This window comes from Chlamydotis macqueenii, chromosome 11 (assembly GCF_036417535.1).
Source record: "Chlamydotis macqueenii isolate bChlMac1 chromosome 11, bChlMac1.mat, whole genome shotgun sequence".
In the NCBI taxonomy this organism is placed as follows: domain Eukaryota; kingdom Metazoa; phylum Chordata; class Aves; order Otidiformes; family Otididae; genus Chlamydotis; species Chlamydotis macqueenii.
This window is the reverse complement of record NC_141566.1, coordinates 15452777-15470336: the sequence shown is the minus strand read 5'-3', so window position 1 is coordinate 15470336 and position 17560 is coordinate 15452777. Positions and strand designations below refer to the sequence as shown.

At 42.8% G+C, this 17560-nt stretch overlaps 2 protein-coding genes and 1 non-coding gene across 5 annotated transcripts in view; 2 read left to right on the top strand and 1 right to left on the bottom strand.

The window, feature by feature from the left end:
* The window catches only part of LOC104484059 (transmembrane 9 superfamily member 2-like), a 33989-nt gene extending 33710 nt beyond the window's left edge, over positions 1 to 279 (bottom strand). The window contains exon 1 of the mRNA XM_086756358.1: positions 40 to 279. Within this exon, the coding sequence (XP_086612484.1) occupies positions 40 to 156 (117 nt within the window). The 5' untranslated portion in view covers positions 157 to 279. The remainder of the gene's footprint in view (positions 1 to 39) is intronic.
* Positions 280 to 5084: 4805 nt separating this feature from the next.
* Positions 5085 to 15927, top strand: RBMX (RNA binding motif protein X-linked). 3 transcript variants are annotated; one of them, XM_086756359.1, is made up of 9 exons: positions 5085 to 5140; positions 6612 to 6738; positions 6938 to 7044; positions 12510 to 12681; positions 13772 to 13888; positions 14245 to 14359; positions 14510 to 14635; positions 14712 to 14815; positions 15314 to 15927. In XM_086756359.1, exons 2-9 carry the CDS (start codon positions 6630 to 6632, stop codon positions 15619 to 15621), a joined length of 1158 nt encoding a protein of 385 aa, XP_086612485.1. In that variant the 5' UTR covers positions 5085 to 5140; positions 6612 to 6629; the 3' UTR covers positions 15622 to 15927. The 3 variants fall into 3 exon arrangements, with proteins under 3 accessions (XP_086612485.1, XP_086612487.1, XP_010115226.1); XM_086756361.1 differs by lacking the exon at positions 5085 to 5140 and adding an exon at positions 5162 to 5181; XM_010116924.2 differs by lacking the exon at positions 5085 to 5140 and having other exon boundaries at positions 14727 to 14815.
* Positions 6795 to 6867, top strand: LOC147599406 (small nucleolar RNA SNORD61). Its single transcript, XR_015259813.1, has one exon. It is a non-coding gene; the product is annotated as a small nucleolar RNA SNORD61 (small nucleolar RNA).
* Positions 15928 to 17560: the final 1633 nt, after the last annotated feature.

Sequence of the window (17560 nt, the reverse complement as noted above, 5' to 3'; positions counted from 1 at the left end):
GGGACCGCCCGTGTCGGGCCCTCCCGTGAGGGCTCTCACCTTGCAGCCCTCGCTCTCCTCGCCCTCCTCACAGAAGCTGACGGGCGCCAAGCCGGGCAGGTAGAAGGCGGCGCAGAGAGGTACCACCAGCAAGAGTCCGGCCGCCAGCAGCCTCATCTTCCCGCCTGAAGGAGCGAAGGCACCATCAGCCGAGGCGGCAGCCCCGACCCCTCCAGCCAGCGCCTTGCGGAGGCGGCCTCAGCCGAGGCGGAGGCCGGTAGCGGCGGCGTCGCAATCGCGTTGGGGCCGCGGCGCCTGCGCGGTGGGGAGGTGAGGCGCTGGGCGCCATCTTGAGGTAGGGCACCCTGAAGCGCCGCGGCTGTCGTTCGTTCCGGGATGTCTGGGCGGGCTGTCGCCTCCCTCTCCGTGGGCAGCTGGTTTCTCTTCTCCTTGCCTTCCACGCTCACCTCAGTCCTTTATCCCAAAGTCCGCTGTGGTGACTTGTACCTGAACCTTTTCTCAGGTTTTAGCTTCCAGCATAGCAGAGAAAGACTTAAATTGGACTTTACCATCTCAGAAATTAGGGGTGGAAATCCAAGATTTTGTGCTGCAACCTTTATCTGCAACCCTGTGACTTAAAAAAAATTATATGGGATGATTTTTTGATGTCTAGTTCAGCAGCTTGTGATGTTTGCAGCCCAAACCAGTGGGATGATGCGCACCAGCTCGTGGGGTCCAGGGGCTCCCTGCTACCACGCCGCAGCCGCAGCGGTGCCATGGACGTGATGCCAAGCTCCAGGCTCGCTCCTTCAGGTAACAATGGCAGGAGCAGTGCTCAGGGCCAGCTGCAAAACCTGTCTGAGGAGCAGGGTAAGTACAAGTGATGGCTGCGAGCCGAGCTCCGTGCTGCCATGGCAAGACAAATATTCACTGCTGTCTAAGACATTGATCGAAAGGCATTGCTGTCAATTCCAGCTAGACAACATCTCCGTCTTCCTCTCCATATTTCCCGTTTAGGCAAGCTGTTGCCACTCTGCTTTCCAACCTGTGACGTTACATTTGCATGATCCCTGCAAAACCTCCATGTCCAACAATTTAACCCAACTCGTCAATTGGTAGTGAGTTGCCCTTACTGTAAGACAGCACCAGGCAAAAGCAGAAATAATAAAGGGTGCATAAGAATTGCTTATCTTGTGTCTTTTCAGCTGAGCCTGGAAAATTTGAGTTGTAATTTCAGGCAGCTCCAGCTACATCTTAGGTGCCCATAATCCACCTTGTATTGCTAAACTGAAAGGGGCCACAATAGATCCCAAACAGGTGATTTGAGAGAAGCACATTAGACAGTTCCAGTTTAGAAATGGTTGACAAAGTTAGTGCCAGAAACAATTGTTTTGTGCTGCCCTCATCCACCCTAGTCTGAGTTTCACAGAAGAAAAATGCTGAATTTCTATAAATATCTGTCAACTGACAGCTGCCTAGAAAATTGCTCTTTGTCATGAAAGTATTAACTGATCTTTTCAGCTATTAGTTTTGGACTATGTATCTAGAGGGAATTACATTCCCTTTTTTATTAATTCTGAACAAGTCTTATGTGGTCAGATTATTTATGTATTCATTAGTCCTCATCCCCCAGCTCTCCTGAACCCTTTATCTAGTTTAAACCCAAAGTATGATGAACTTGGTAAAAGGCCAATATGTTTGATGAAAATACACAGTGTGGTACAAGCGAGATCCAAAGTATCGCCCTCTGTATGAGCAGGTTTGCAGTGTAAATTCAACTACATTGTTAAACATCATAAGATCCACTCAAGAGAGCCACATTTTAGGTGAAAGCTACAAAAAAAAAATCATCAAATATTACCCTCATAGAATGTTGTCCACCTCTCCCATCTAGTAGGCTCATTTTTATGGTTATTGGTGAAAAGGCAAGAAGCAATTATTTTCATTTTGTGTGTGGGTTTGCAAGTAACATAATTGCATTTCTTCCATTTTAAAAATGGAAGGAAAACTTTCTAAGCTGTGGTAATGCAATGGGCAAGTATATCTATGCTAGTTAGATAGCAACTGTCATCTGTGTAAAGGTTCCTGGAGTTTTCCTGGTCTCTGTTTCCCCAGTTATCCCATCTAAGTTTGTTTCCTATTCTGTAAGGGCCAGTATTAGGACCTCTTATTACTATCTTAATTTCCCATCAGAAAATTCAAAGCTGAGAGATCATTTGCAAAAGAAACTGTCATGACTCTTCAGCCTTGAACTTCTTACTGAATGAAGCATAAGAGGCATTAGTTTCCATTCAGACTGCAGTTATTTTTCCCTGAAGATTTCTGTAGTTTTTCTACAAAAATTAAAACTTATGAAACAGAAAAAAAAATAACAGTGGAAGATAGTAAAATACTGTTCCTGTTTGTAGTGTAGGTGGGACTAAGGTTTGGATGAGAAACCCGATTAAGGTGTCTTTTAGGACAAAGGATAGAAGAGTTTGGGCCTAATAAAATTACAGCAATTATGTTCAAATGCTCTTTCAAATGTAATTATGTTCATGCTAATCCCATCTAGCTACTTGTACAGTACATGTTAACAGAATGTTAATGAAATGAAGCCTGGAGTTACCAATGAAATATTTCACTCTTTTAATCAGAGGAGGAAAGATACTTTAGTTTGCATTTCCTTATCTTTCCAATTACTTGGGAGGTGGTCAGCAAATACACTACTGTAGGTCGTTAGAAGCACACAGAAATCACACATAGATGGAGACTTTTTAGCATGTTTCTTACAGAACTATCAATTCGCTTTAGTTTTCACTATCGGTTCCAGGGAGGCTCTGAGGTTTAAATTCTTCTGTATTGAAACTAGAATTTGAACTTTTTTTTTTCATATTATAATTGGGCGAGTATCTAGCTATGCCATTCTTGAGAAACTGCATTGTTAGCATGTGCAGTGCCCTCCCACTTCATTACTGAAGGTCATCTTTCCCTTTTCCCATGCACAGTAACAGCATCCAGAAACTCTTAGCATCTGTGCTGGAAAGGTGATCATCTTTAAGTACGTACTACAGTGTGGGGAAGTGTTTGAGAGCTGTCTTCTTTTGTATTCTCAACAGATTTATGAGGTAGACTGAATCAATGTTGCCTTCTGTTTTTCCTAACACAAAGAGCAGTTGAATATCAGTATTTGAACAGAGGAGACTGAAAAACTGAAGATAAGAATAGAGTCTGATGTTCTTTTATCAGGATGCAACAATTATGCTGCTCTGCAACTGTAACGGCACTGGGCAGTACAGTGGAGTCTATAGACTCCGTGGCACCTCTCAGGAATAAAGGTCTGTAAAATACCACAAGGGCAAACAGAAGTGACGGAGCAGTTGAGCAAGGTCCATCCCGTGCATTAAGAAAGCAGATAAGGTAATATGCTAGTGGACCATTTTCTTTGTTTCCTATGACTCTTAGAATTCTGACAACACGGCCTGGGAAACTACCTCACTGCTTCAACCCCACTCATCCCCTCCTACCACTCCAAGCAGCTGGTACAAATAATAGCGTGGGAGGGAGTCGGAAGGGCAGTAGATATAGTTGGGAAAGGCAGCATTTTTTCTGTTTAGCTCCCAGCAGGTTTGTTGTGGAGCCCTGCCAGCCCTACGGAGTTCTCAATGAAGGCATGCTTTGGTATCTGTAAGAAAAGGGATTGGTACAAGCAGGAGACTGAATAGGTACTAGGCACCACTGCCTACCATTCAGCATTGATACCTTTTGAAAAGCCCAAGGAAAAACCACCTGGTGACCTGCCACAGCTGATGCAGGTGGAGTACAGGAACATGGAGCAGCTCTGGAGACCAGCTCCTCAGACCTGACAGGCATCCCTCAGCACCACACATCCCCAGGAATGCGCAGGGACTGGCCCTTGGCATCCTGTTACTCAAACCTGGGATCAGGAGATTCACTTGATGTTCTGTTTTTAGTCCTCTGGTTAACCCTAGTGGGATTTCAGCATGGGAATCAGCTGTATTAAATATTTTACCTCTGATACATCTTGATGCTGTTCCCTCACTGCACAGGGATGAGTCAGGAGCTGTACAAAATCCTAAAATGTTCCAGGAACCTGCAATTCCTTAGCTTTTTGTGCTTTGCAGAAATTAACTCTAAGGGTCCTCCTTCAAGGAGTAGGAATGGGTGTTATTTACAGGTCCTGGCTGCCAGTTTTCAGTGACCAAGCTCATTGTGCTTCTGGAATTTTTATAAAAAGTAACGAATGGAGACTTGCAAAATAGCTGTCCTGTTTGAAAACCACACAGAATACACGATCAGGCAACTTCCCTTTTGTTTTTGTCACTTAGTTTTTAAGAAGGCAACAGAAAAATCCATTTTTGTTTTTAAATTAAAAGACTTGAGTGATGATTAGACTGGGTGACTCTTAAGAAGATAGACTGGTTGATTAATAGCAGTTTAGATAATCTGCAAATTCAAATTATGAAAACTTAGCCAATTTTTGGATGCACAGGCTTCCTCCTAACTTTTCAGCTATCACCTTTAGCCAGCAAAAGAATATAGCCACAATTGAACTTCAGGTATAATTAAGAAGCGGAGTTAGTTGAACCAGTGCAAAAGTTTGTGCTATCAACAACACGCTTCATTTCAAACCACGCTTATTTCAGTTTACTGTAAGTCGCTGGGTATTGACATGCATCTATATTAACTAAAACCGTCTTGAGGCTGTTTTAGCTGAACGGGGTTCACCTCCCGCACAGACGCTTCCCCAAAGTTAAACTGTCCCTATCGCGAGTGATTTTGCCTCCAAAGTAGAGCTGCCACCGCTCTTTTGGGCATCCCGCTCAGCAGCGGGACGAGGAGCCGGCAGACAAAGAGGGACGGCGGCCCACCTTCCCTGCTCGGGAAGATCAAGTCGCGCTTATTTATGGCTGCTCAGGCCCCCCCGGCTCCAGGCCCTGCAGCCCGCCGGGGGTCTGCTCCCCCGCGCTGCGGGAGAGGCGGGGGAAGCTCCGCACCGGCCCCACGGGACCCCGCTGCCGCTGCGGGCTGCAGCCTCCCCCTGGCGGCCTCGCCGCCGCCTGCATCCGGGGCCTTGGCCGGCTGGTGACGTTAGCGCTATAAAGGCCTGCAGCGCCTTTGTCCGCTCTCATTGCGCAGTTGCAGGTCGGTTGGAGCGGAGGTGAGTGGTACCCGGCGAGCGAAGCGGGCTTGGGGGCTCTGGTGAGGGGGAAAACGGGGTCCTGAGGGGTGAGGACGGGCCGCGGAAGGCGGTGGCGAGGCGAAAAATCTGGCCTGTGGGTGAGGGAGTCGTGTTCCGCGTGCCCGCCGCTGCGGGCCCGAGGAGGGGCGCGGTGGAGCCAGGCCTGCTTCCCTGTCCGCCTGGCCCTGTGTAGGGTGGAGGGAGTAGCGCGGCTGTGGTGGGCTGAGGGGGGGGTCCCCAACCGCATGAGGCGCGGTGGCCGCCATTTTAGGTGCGGGGGTTTCTGCTCGATGTCCAGCCGCGTGGGCGGCCACCTCCGCGCGGAGGACAAAGAGAGGCCGCGCCTTGGAGCGCTGGGCGGGTGGTTCAGAGCGGGCTTGAGGTCCGCGGTCGGGTTAGCGCCGAGATGGTCGTTTGGCGCCGGGAGGGAGAACGGTCCCTGCCAGAGGTGGCCGCCATTTTGTGGAGGTGCCCGGAGACCGCGGAGGGTCTGACGCCCGCCCGCCCCCACCATTCTTCGGCGCAGCGCGCGCCTTCGCGGGGTAGAGGCGAGGGCGGCCGCCCGCGCGCCGCGGCCCCCTGGGCAGCAGGGATCCCGGTTCCCGGGGGCGGCTTTGTCCCCCTCGCCGCGTGCGCTGGGGGAGCCGCGCAGGCCCTCCTTGCGCGCTGCTGTGGGCCTTCCCGCCATTGGGCTGGGGGCGTGCGGGTGGCGTTTGTTCGCAGGCGCCGGGCGTTTTGCCAGGCAGTTCGAGGTTTTGCTTTGTCTTTGTGTTTGACTCTTACGTTGTGTGGGGTTTTATTGGTGGGGTTTTTTTCCTGTTTTTTTTTTTCTTTTTTTTTTTTTTCCCAGTCCTCCACCCTTGCCTTAGCCGTGGCGTTGCTGTGTAGAACCGCAGTGAGGGTCTGGTGTTCGTTCAGACTGACACGTTGTGTAGACCAGGGCTTTGGCGTAGTATCGATACACTTTAAAGAATGTGAAGAATGAGCTTAGTTAAAATATTGTCCTAAGCTGACTTTAAAGTTAGTATTTTGGTAGTGTTTTGACATACTAAGTGAATTTCTCGAAAAACTTATGGCAGGATTTAGAGGGAGGGAGTGCTAGGATTACCGTTGAGAGCACAAAGACAGTAACCCTGAAGGACTTAGCGCGTTCACCGATACTGCTTGATCTTAAGAGAGTTCTCATCAGTTCTTTGTTCCACTTCTTAACGTTAATCTATTTCAAATAGAGTATGGAATGTGAAGAAGTAACTGAAGGGAGTACTACTTCTGGTTACTTCAGTCTAAAAAAATTTAATTTTTTTTATATTCTTTATAGCTCATATAACTTAATTGACATCTTGCTCAAGAAAATGTGCATGTATGTTTCAGGAAGGAAGTCGTTTAAGTGATATGGAAGTCTCTGTTGCAGTCTGATGTTTTGTTAATAACAATCTTACCCTTTTAATAGGTCATTTGCAGAATCAAAATGGTTGAAGCAGATCGTCCTGGGAAACTGTTCATTGGGGGCCTGAACACAGAGACTAATGAAAAAGCCCTTGAGGCTGTATTTGGCAAATATGGACGCATTGTGGAAGGTAAAAAGAAAGACCTTTCTATTTTAAGATAGTAAAAAGTAAAATGTGACAACATAGCTGTGATGACTTCTTTGGCGTTGATCATCTGAAATGATGGTGCTTTTGTGTCCTCTAAGAAGTTCTGAGCTTAAAAGGTTAGAATAAGGTTAAATGTTACTGCTTAATTACAGGAAAGGGTAACATGACTTTATTCCTGCAGTCCTTTTGATGAAAGATCGTGAAACCAACAAGTCCAGAGGATTTGCGTTTGTCACGTTTGAGAGTCCAGCAGATGCAAAAGATGCTGCCAGAGATATGAATGGAAAGGTAGGAGTTAAGACCAATTATATGTCACCGTTGTTACTGACCAGCAATATTGTTCTTTGAGGTAAATTAACTAGTAATAAAAACTGGAAAGGCAATGAATTAGAAGATCCTGGAGACAAGTCATAATTTGAAATTTGTCAAAATGTCTCTTGTGTCCATGAAGTTGGAATCGCCTTCTCCTGATTGATGGATTTGAGAGTAGAAGGTGAAGTTGGACTGTCAGTTACTTTTTAAAAAAAAAAAAAAACAACTGGTGATGGAGGGCTGCTTAATAGTTAGCTCTTCATTCTTGCATGTCTCCTGTTGTTATGTTTTTTGTTTTGTCAAATTTGGTGTAAGTGATGTTTCAGGGAAGTGAATTACCTTAAAACTATTAGTGTTTCCCTTAACATGGGTTTCATATGACTTCCCTTCTGTGTTGGAATGTTGATGCATGGTCTGGTAATTTGTAGGTATCCTCATACATTTGTGAGTTGCAACATTAATCTACTTGGTGTGTATGAGGAACGTCTTGCCAGTTAATGTGAAATAGCTTTGCAGTTAGCAAACAATTGAATTTGCTTGTTTACACCCTGCAATGCAACGATATGACTTTAAGGGGGAATAAAAAAAATCTAGTGTGTATGTAATAATGTCTTTAAAAAGAAAAACCTGAGAATTTGATGCAAAGGTTGTAAGAGAAATATCAGTATAGTTTATCAAAGGACTGTGAGGGACTGTGATCTATGTGTGTTCCAGCATGTGTTTGAAAAGCTAGATGCAAGTTTGCAACTTAATGGTCAAAAGCTGCTTATCTTTGTAGAGGTGCTGTCTCTTCAGGCAGTGAAAGCTGTCTTCTCAGGTAACTTGGATTTCAGACTCTGGTCTTTTCTGAGATGCACACCTGAATGGTTGTGTTAAGGTCACGCTGCATTGGCCTTTTTCTAAGCAGCGTCTTGGAGATGCCATTTGTGTAAGGTGAAGAAGCCTTTTCTGATTCTGATTTATTAACACTTGGGATTTTGATAGCTGTTTATCTTCTTAGTGTAAGACATGGAAGTGAAAGACAAATGTTAGTTATTGCAGTCAGTAAGTAAAGCATAACAAATATTTGCACTTTAGGAATAAGAAAATGAGGTTGCTGTGATGTTCACAATGAACACGAATAGTAAAACTTCCTTGTTTTGTGTTATAGCAGGCTTTCTGCTGTGTGTACTTAGTTTCTGAGTGCTTCAGGATGACCTCGTGACAATTAGTCTTGCTTTCTTTGGAGACTTGCTTCCTTTTTAAACAAGTTAGTAGCTTTTATCAAGGCAGAGAGTGACAAGTGAGATAATGTCCTTTCTGTACCAGCCTAAGCGTCTTTAAAGGTGCTCCTTTTATTGAATTTATTTCTCTATTGTGTAGTTTGCTACAGTTCTGAAGACTTAATTACTGCAGTTCTTAAACACTGATTTCCTCTGAAGTAGTCATTACACTGAACCCTCACCTAAGGTAACTTGAAGCACCAACAGCTAATCATCAGACTGAAAGGAGTCCGGTCACTAATACTAAGTGTTCATGGAGTGCAACTTTCAGATGAAAATCCCTCTGAAAATAACCACCAACTGTCCTGAATCTTGAATGTTGTGGCATGTGTTTTGTCACGTTGGAAACATTCAGGAAGGTAATGCTTAATAAAGTACCTGAATGAGAGTGAATGTTTGTGGCTGAGATAACGTCTACGTGTTCTGGAATGCACGATCTGCATCATTATCAAGAAATGCTATACCGTACTACCTCGTGGATCATAATTTTCGTGGTTTTTGTCTCCAACACTACAAATCTAAAAGTGCCTTCATCTGCTTTGAGATTTGAGCAGCAAGTAGTGCATGAAAAGAACATCATCACTCGGGGTTTGGCCTAGAATGACCTTTTTAACATAAACCTTTAGGTGCTGCTGCGTAGAGTTACAGTTCTGTGCTGGTCTAGTGTGGTTCGACCATGGATGTGAAAGATCTGGAAGATATTCATGAGGTAGCCTCTTGTCCTAATCTTCAGAAAGCCGTCTGTATGATAAGTACTACTGGGATCTCAAAAAGACTCTGCATTTTGGATCTGAGGAGAAGCAATGTTTGAGGCATGCTGTGGGAAGAGATCATTACAATAAATCAGAATTTGGAGTTTTTCTGCCCATTTGGAAGTGATGGGTTGGAGTGCTGATAAGTATTTCAGGCACTTAAGAAGCAAAAGATAATTCAAGCAGCCTGTAAGGAGTTAGTTGACCTGTCTAGCCAGGGGGAAGAGTTCTGCATTGCCAGCATGTTGCTCGTTCTGTCATTCCAAAGGAATTAAAAGTTGCAGCCAGTAGAAGAGGCTGACTTAGATTCTGCAAGAGTGAATTTGCGTTTGATTTTTTTGCTTTGCAAATGTTCATGAAAAACATATATCCAGTGTTCCACCCCCCCCCCCTCTTTCTGGGTAGGGAGAAGGGAGGGGGTTAATGATACCTCATTGTAAAATGGGACAAGCATAGGCTAGTCTAAGCTTGCTTGTTGAAGATTAATTTCAGTCCTGCAGAAGGAGGTCAGAAGATAATTGTTTCGGAGTAGGGCTGGAGACTTTCATTTAAATTACTTTCTCTGCAGAATTGGATCAGTGTTAGCACGTCTGAGCAGCACAGAAGAAATATTGGAAATATTTAGCAAATTGGCTTTCTTTAAGAAGAACCTTAATTGCATGGTAGCAAAGTTGACATCTGGATGTCATGAAATGCACTTGCATATCTGGACACAAGTGCGAATACTCCTAAGTCTGCAATGGACATTCTGTGCAGAAGGCTGTTCTCCTGAGTTTTGGTTTTAAGTCCTAAGGATAAAATTGATAATTAAGGAAAGACTGTCACCTTAGAGGAAACATCTGGGACAAACCAAAGATTTAATTCTGGTGTAGGCCTGCCCAGCCAGCTGGACTGTTTTAAGAGGTTGGAAGCAAATGGTATGATCTAAACGGTACTCAGCACTACAGAAGGTTGTCTTCTAATCAGTGGAAAATGTTTACAATTCTTCTGGTGAAGCAGCAATACAATCTGTAGAAGCTCAGCCTGATGATGATTGATTTTAAGTTCTTGAACATATCGGATGAAAGGAAGCCCACTTGATGCGCCATCAAGGAACATGCAGAAATGATGGAGTCACTGCAGCATCAGCAGTAGAATGATCCATTGGAGAAGAAAGCCTTATGTGATGTTAGGTTTCACCTTTCATCCAAGTTTCTGTAACAGTTTTTTCGGAAGACTTGATTTCTGCCCAGCTCACAAAATTTCACCAAATTTAATCTTCTTTGGAATGTGGAACAGTATATAGGACAGTTCTCTGATTCTGTTTGGTTGAGGTTCCCCGGCTTATCTTAGAAAGCTGTATATGTTGTTTGTTCCACATACAGGAGTTTTTATGATTGCCAATCTATTATTAACCTTAAATGACTTTTCCTGCTTTTTAGCACCAAGGTGACTCCACCTTATGGTGCCCATATCGTACTAAAAATGCTACTGTAACACTCTGACTACTCCAGGTTATAAACAACTAACGAGTGTTCCTGTTGACAGCTGGTGCCTTGGGCTCATAGGAAAAATTTTTTTTTTTTTCTGAGATGGCTTGTGTGGCTGCTCAATCAGATGAGGCCTTTCTTCGAAGAATCCGTAAAATGAAGCTATCCCCTCTGCTTTAAAATAGGACAAATTCGGGCAAATATTTTCTGGTTAACAAAAAAAAAACTTGAACCTAATGAAAGGTCTTCTTGGACCTTAGGAGTAGCTTTTTAAGACTGCTTGCATAAAGCAGTTTCAAAATAAACCAGTCTTTTGCCTAGATGAGATGCATAAATGCAAGGCAGAAGGAAATGGGAGGACAAATGCTAAGGAAAACTGTACCTCCTACATAGAAAAGGCAAGAACTTGCACCTAGCATGCAGGTTTTCAGAACCTATGCTAGCAGAAGGGGATGGTGGTTGGTTTCCAGACTTCAAATAAGCTGTCAGGAATCTGACATGAAATTGAGGACAGCAGTGGTCGTTATGGCAAAGCTTAAGGCTTCAAGCCCACTCTTCCTGTTTTTAGGATCATGACTGAGGCAGATGATGATGGCAAAAAATATGATACAAACTGAGGCATTGTGATCATTAGAGGTACCAGTTGTCACATCTGGAATGCTTCAGCTTGTCATGCCACAAGGCTTTTTGAGGAACTTTCCATAAGTAAAGTATTTCTGTTGACTCAAAGCCAAGACCAATATGGCTTGGCTAGTATTTCTTAAGTCTTTTTCCTCACAATGAATCAAGTTGGACCTGTGGATATATACATAGGTTTTTCAAACTGGAGCCACCACATATGGTGGTAGAATACATGAGCTACTGAAGTGGATGGTTTCAGAGACGGCTAGATTTCAGTGGAGAACAAAAAAAATCTAGTACTTCAGTAAATAGCTGTCACCAGTTCAGAGTAAGACATTACTAGCAGTCATGTTCTTGTTCATTAATTGCAGCAAAGAAGTGCAATAAACAACACTTCCTGCCTGTATATTCGTTAGTTGTCATAGCAGAGTTAAATATTTAACTGCTGAAAAATGCAGATAAACCATGTTTGCCAGGATAGATGTGCAATAACCAAATTTCAGTACAGCTTGTGATCTTGGCTCTGCTATAATTGCCAGATGTGTGGTGTCTGAAAAGATGATACAGAATTTGATTAATTGGATTGAGTTACTCAGTATGTCTTACCACCTGCTCATGTTTGAGGTATAATGGTTGGCTGGAGAGTTCTTGTTACTGCAGGTCTATATGGCAGAAAAAGCTTCCACTTCTTTCCCACAAAAGAGAAATTCCCGCACCACAAAGCACCTCCACTCTGGAAAAGCAAGTAATAAGAGTAAATTGTGAAGGTTACCTTTTTTGAAAACCCAACTTGAAACAGTAGAAAAGAGGGGTAAATTATCATACTCAGTCTGCTTTGTAGATGCTGAAATCACTTCTAAATACTTCAGTGATCACCGTTTTATCAGGACATCAAGAAAATGTACTAAACGGCCTCCCCATTGCCAGAAACCCCAACTGAAGCTAAGATATCTTCAGCTTAATCCTGTAACTGCTGGTGCGGTCCTAGTTTGGTACAAAAGTTCGTGGCAATTGAAAGTAAATTGGAGATAAATCGAGTTTCACTTACAGAATAAATGACATGGGGCTGCCGTAATCATTGGACGCTTATGTTTTCACTGAAAGTCCTTTTTGATGCTGCTCTGTATTTTTTTTCATCAATACGACAAGAATGAAGTGTGGTAGAAATTAGGCCCAACATGCTGCTGAGTACATGGGGACTAATACTGAAGACTGAAATCAGTTCTAGAGTTGCTCTAACTTTATAAAATGGAGGCCCTATAATAGCAAAGCAAGAGGGGCTTAATTTAAGAAATACAAACATGACTGAGCAGTAAGTAAAGCAGCTTCTTCTTTAGTCATTAGATGGGAAAGCAATTAAAGTGGAACAAGCAACCAAGCCATCCTTTGAAAGTGGTGGTAGGCGTGGGCCGCCACCCCCTCCACGAAGCAGAGGTCCTCCCAGGGGCCTTAGAGGCGCAAGAGGCGGAAGTGGCGCGAGAGGACCACCTTCAAGAGGGAGTCACTTGGGTATGTATTTACCTCTCTCATTATATACTTGGACAACATACAAGACAATCCCATTGGAAGATGACAATAATCCCACTGGAAAAAAAGTCAAAACAGCTGAATAGTGCACTCCTTGTTCTTTATTAAAATCATGAAATACGATCTCGGCAGTTTAGTCAAATTTTTTATTAGGCAAGTACACCTTAAGAAAAGGCTTTCAAATATGAAGATTCCCTTCTACAACTAACTGCACTTGACTTTTGGCTGTGAAAGGAAAGCAAAACTCCTGCCCTGCACGTGAGAAAGGAAGCTTTCTGGTATTCAAGTTGAAAAAGTGATTCTCTTCCATCAGGGAAAGGGAACTGCCTTTCATTCTTACTAGCAAGAGGTCTAAACTTAATACATTCTAGAACAGATCCTTCCAGATTATAGTGAGAGTTAGGGGAAGCTAAGGCTTGTTTGCTGTTAAATAATAGTAGTGTGTGGAGTTGAAGCTCTCTGAAGTGGAAGGATAGTACATTACTTGATACTGGATATTCTTTAAGATACAGCTGTTTATTCAGAGACTTCTCAGTATCAAAACAAAACTTGCTTAAAAGAAAAAGCAAGCAGCACCTGAAGTAAAACAGTAAAAGCTGTATTGCAGAAAAAAAACCCTGAAAGTAGTGAAAACTCCTGTCTTGAAGAGTCTGTGTAGGAGGTTCTACAGACTCCGTAGTGCCTCTGTTCTCTCTCTATAGGATCTTCTCTAGTGCACCTTCCCAGGTGGCTCTTGTCTTCTGAGAACAGTAACTTACTGAGCAGTTAGGCTGTGACTGATTACAGATATCAGCTGTCTTTCTCCCTTGTGCCACACCCTGTGGCTTTTGGATAAGTTCTAAAAGACAGTTCTTAAAAGGAATTTAGGCTATGGAAAAGGTAACTTGGTGGGCATGGGCTATCAGTTCTGCTAGTAGTGTCCAAAACACAGGGCTCTGAGGTGTAATTTTAGAGGTTTATGGTTGATCATATGGTGGTAATAACAGTGCCTAGGTTATTATAGTTCAGGCTTTAGGGACATACAGGTGAGTATCACAGAAATAACAGGATGGTTCATGGCTTATCCTTCTAGGGTCTTCTCGAGGGCCACTTCCGATGAAGAGAGGTCCACCTCCACGCAGTGGAGGCCCTCCACCTAAAAGATCTGCACCTTCGGGACCTGTGCGTAGCAGTAGCATGGGAGGAAGAGGTAAGGACTTTCTGAATTACTTTGGTTAGTCAGCTGTAGCACCTCAGTCTTTCTTCAGGAACTGTTGCAAACCATTGATTTCAACCTAAGTCTGCTGTAAGGTACTGTACTGTTCTTCTAATCTATCAGTGCTCTTCATACCAGTGTCATTTTGTAGCTGTTTGGAACAACTTGGTGTGATTTGATGAGTATGTTTCTAGTGCTGTACAAGAAGAAATGTAAAGTATTACAAGTGTAGGCTGCAGAAGATAAGCTTAAATTGCTATAAACAGTCTGCTAATACATACTTGCCTTGAGGAGATGTCTGTGTGGCTAAATACTAATTAAGTTTAAAAAATTGTACTGTTTGTTTTAAGCTCCTGTGTCACGTGGAAGAGACAGTTACGGTGGTCCTCCACGCAGAGAACCAATGCCGTCACGAAGAGATGTCTACATGTCTCCAAGAGATGATGGCTATAGCACTAAAGATGGGTAAATTACTCCAATAATTTAGTTTGGGTTTTTTTCTGGTGTGGTTTGATGTTTTTTTGGGTGTGGTTTTTTTTTTTTGGAAAAGGATTTTGATCCCTGATCTTTCAAGGCATGATATGTAGCTAACACCGCAATTCTTGGTCTTTGTAGTTACTCAAGCAGAGATTATCCCAGTTCCAGGGATACACGGGACTATGCACCACCTCCACGAGACTACGCATATCGTGATTATGGTCATTCCAGTTCACGTGATGAATACCCCTCTCGAGGATATAGGTATCTACTGTTGGATTTTTTTCCCTGTCATTTTATTATTGCTGTGATCCCACTGGTTTGTACTAAGTCTTAGTAGTCTTTCCTCCTATAGCGATCGTGATGGATACGGTGGTGGACGTGACAGAGACTACTCGGATCATCCAAGTGGAGGCTCCTACAGAGATTCATATGAGAGTTATGGTAAGAATCTGTTTTCAGGATCATGTAATTTGTACAGGTGTTGTAAAACCTGACTTTTATTAGGTTGCTCGTGTTTTAGGGGGAAGTGGCACACTTTTTTTTCCACTTACAGTGAAAGTGCAGTTGTTGGTTGTCATTTGACCATCTTGCTAAATAAGGTATAAGCTAAAGAAGCAAAGTCTACGGTTCAAAATTGCGACTATCTCTGGAAAATATGGCTGTTTCTTCTCTAAAATAACAAGCTGTTCTGGAATACCCAGTAAAGAGCCTGCCTGAATAAACACCGTCTTCATTCCTTCAGAATCTTTAAATCCACCCACTGCCTGATACGCAATTCCCACTTTAAATACCATTAACGTGGCAGATTATATTAAGAACATCTAAATACATGCAAAAGAGTAGCAGTAAACATTTAATACAGCAATTCTGTAAATTCAGGTTGACATTGTTATATATAACTTATGGTGTTGCCATATTACCTGACCATTGACCCTGCAGGTAACTCACGTAGTGCTCCACCTGCACGAGGGCCCCCGCCATCTTATGGTGGAAGCAGTCGATATGATGATTACGGCAGCACACGAGATGGATATGGAAGCCGAGAAAGTTACTCAAGCAGCAGAAGTGATGTCTACTCAAGTGGCCGTGATCGTGTTGGAAGACAAGACAGAGGTCTTCCCCCATCCATGGAAAGGGGCTATCCACCTCCTCGTGATTCTTACAGTAGTTCAAGCCGCGGAGCACCCAGAGGTGGTGGCCGTGGTGGAAGCAGGTCTGATAGAGGTGGAGGCAGAAGCAGATACTAAAAACACTCTTAAACTTTTGGACCAAGACAAATTACTTCTCAAAAAAAAAAAAAAAAAAGTGGAAGTTGTTCTATCTTTACTACCAGAGGACTACTAAAAGGAAAAGTTGTTTTTACCTTTTTTTATTGTTGCCTGTTAAGTTTTCCCCTCCATGACTTTTATGCTTTTGTGAGGAAAAGTTAAAATGATGTTTAATTTCATTTCAAAATTGTTAACATTTCTTTCAGAAAGCAGATGTTAAATGTATAAAACTTGAGCTGTGTACTAGTGTTGTAATTTTCAAAGTAAAGTTTCCCTGAAATGCCACGCTTCCCATCTGATTTTCCTCATGAATGGAACAAGCAGTTCTTAAGATCTTCCACACAACATCCAACCATCTAACATGAAGATGGATTGTTCTACATGTTCAGCATCTCATTCTTAAACAAACTATTGCTTGTGATGTGGAGGGTGGTGGGGATATTCCACACAAAGTTGAGTTTTGCCTAGAATTTGAAGTCACAGTGTTACCAGTACAAAATGCCTTCAGATCCTTGTGTAAAGAAAAATAGAGGATATCATGCACTTTACCCGAAAAAGCAAGTGGATAATACTGTTTTCTACCTTCATACTGTTTCATGGGGAGTTTGAAAAGGTCTCCCCTCCAAATAAATCATGTACATGTAAGTCAGCTACAGGATACTGTAAAAAAAAAAAAATAAATAAAAAAAAATACCAATTCCATCAAAGAAGCTGCAAACCCATGCTTACTCATACTGTTTCAAATTTTTGCAATTCTGTAGTGTTTCACTTTTAAAGGAACATCTTTGATTCCAAAGGAGAAATAAGATAAGCAAAGAAGTCATTCTCTCCAACTTCTCAAAGGCTTATGGCTTCATAAAAACAAGTGAATCTTTCAGCATTCCACAGCTGATTTAAAGCATCAAATGCCTGTGAAACAGCAAAGATGGTAAGCAAAGCAAACTAGTTTTTCAGTCTAAGTCAAAATTGAACAGAGTTATCTTCCTCTAGTACCGTAAGACAAGCTGCACGTCATGGCAATGGAAGTGCTGTCTAGATTGAAAAAAGAAAAAAAAAAAACTGCAATACATTAGAAGTTCTGCAACATTTCTTCTTGGATAAAAGCATTTATGGCACCAATTTTGAAACTAAAGGCATAATGCAGTAGACAGAATATTACAAGTAGGGTTGGGAGGGGGAATTTTGTGCCCAGTGTCTTTCAGTGCAGCTGCTAAAGAGGCTGCATATACTATTTTATAACAAAATTAAAGCCTTGTGAAATCAGGAATTGGTTTAGATTGGCAAATAGAAGCTTGGCTATTAAGAGTTTGAAGCAAGCCATTGCAAACTTGACGTTTAGTTGGATGCCTGAATCTGTTTAGTTTGACTCTGCGTTGCAGGGATATCTAATCCATGTGGCAGAACCTGTGGCAAGTTGCTATGACTCAGGTAAAGCCATGAAGTTCAAAAGATGCTCTTGAATGTAGTAGACATGAAGACCTTCAACTAAAAAAAGCCACAAACCCAAAAGCTTTTTGCTACTGTTTAGTCCTCAGTAAATTTTATCGTTCAACTTATGGATTTAACATGGCAGTGCACCATTGAAAAGGAATGAGAATCCATAAGCCATGCAACCTATCACTAAGCCATTCCAGTCCATTCCAAGCCAGTGAATCCTCCACCGCTTGAAGTAGTAAAACTTGCAACAGAATAATCTGCAAACACAAGCTTGTGACTTTTTTGAAATGAAGGGAAGCACTATAGGTTGACTTATGCCATAAAATGTTCTTTTCTCAATTTGTTGTATCTTCTCTTGATTGCAGGATGATAACTTCTGGAAGATACCACAGAAGTAATACGGGTTCATCTGGGTTGGTGGCAGAGATGAGCGGTGCTTCTACCAACACATAAGGTAAATACAGTAGTGTAACAGCTAGAA

What these genes read in the sequence shown, in the direction of transcription:
- RBMX (XM_086756359.1), top strand. Translation starts at nt 6,630, where the DNA reads ATGGTTGAAGCAGATCGTCCTGGGAAACTGTTCATTGGGGGCCTGAAC. An exon ending in CCAGAGATATGAATGGAAAG is followed by an intron (nt 7,045 to 12,509) that starts GTAGGAGTTAAG and finishes CTTCTTCTTTAG; the next exon opens with TCATTAGATGGGAAAGCAAT. An exon ending in TTCAAGAGGGAGTCACTTGG is followed by an intron (nt 12,682 to 13,771) that starts GTATGTATTTAC and finishes TTATCCTTCTAG; the next exon opens with GGTCTTCTCGAGGGCCACTT.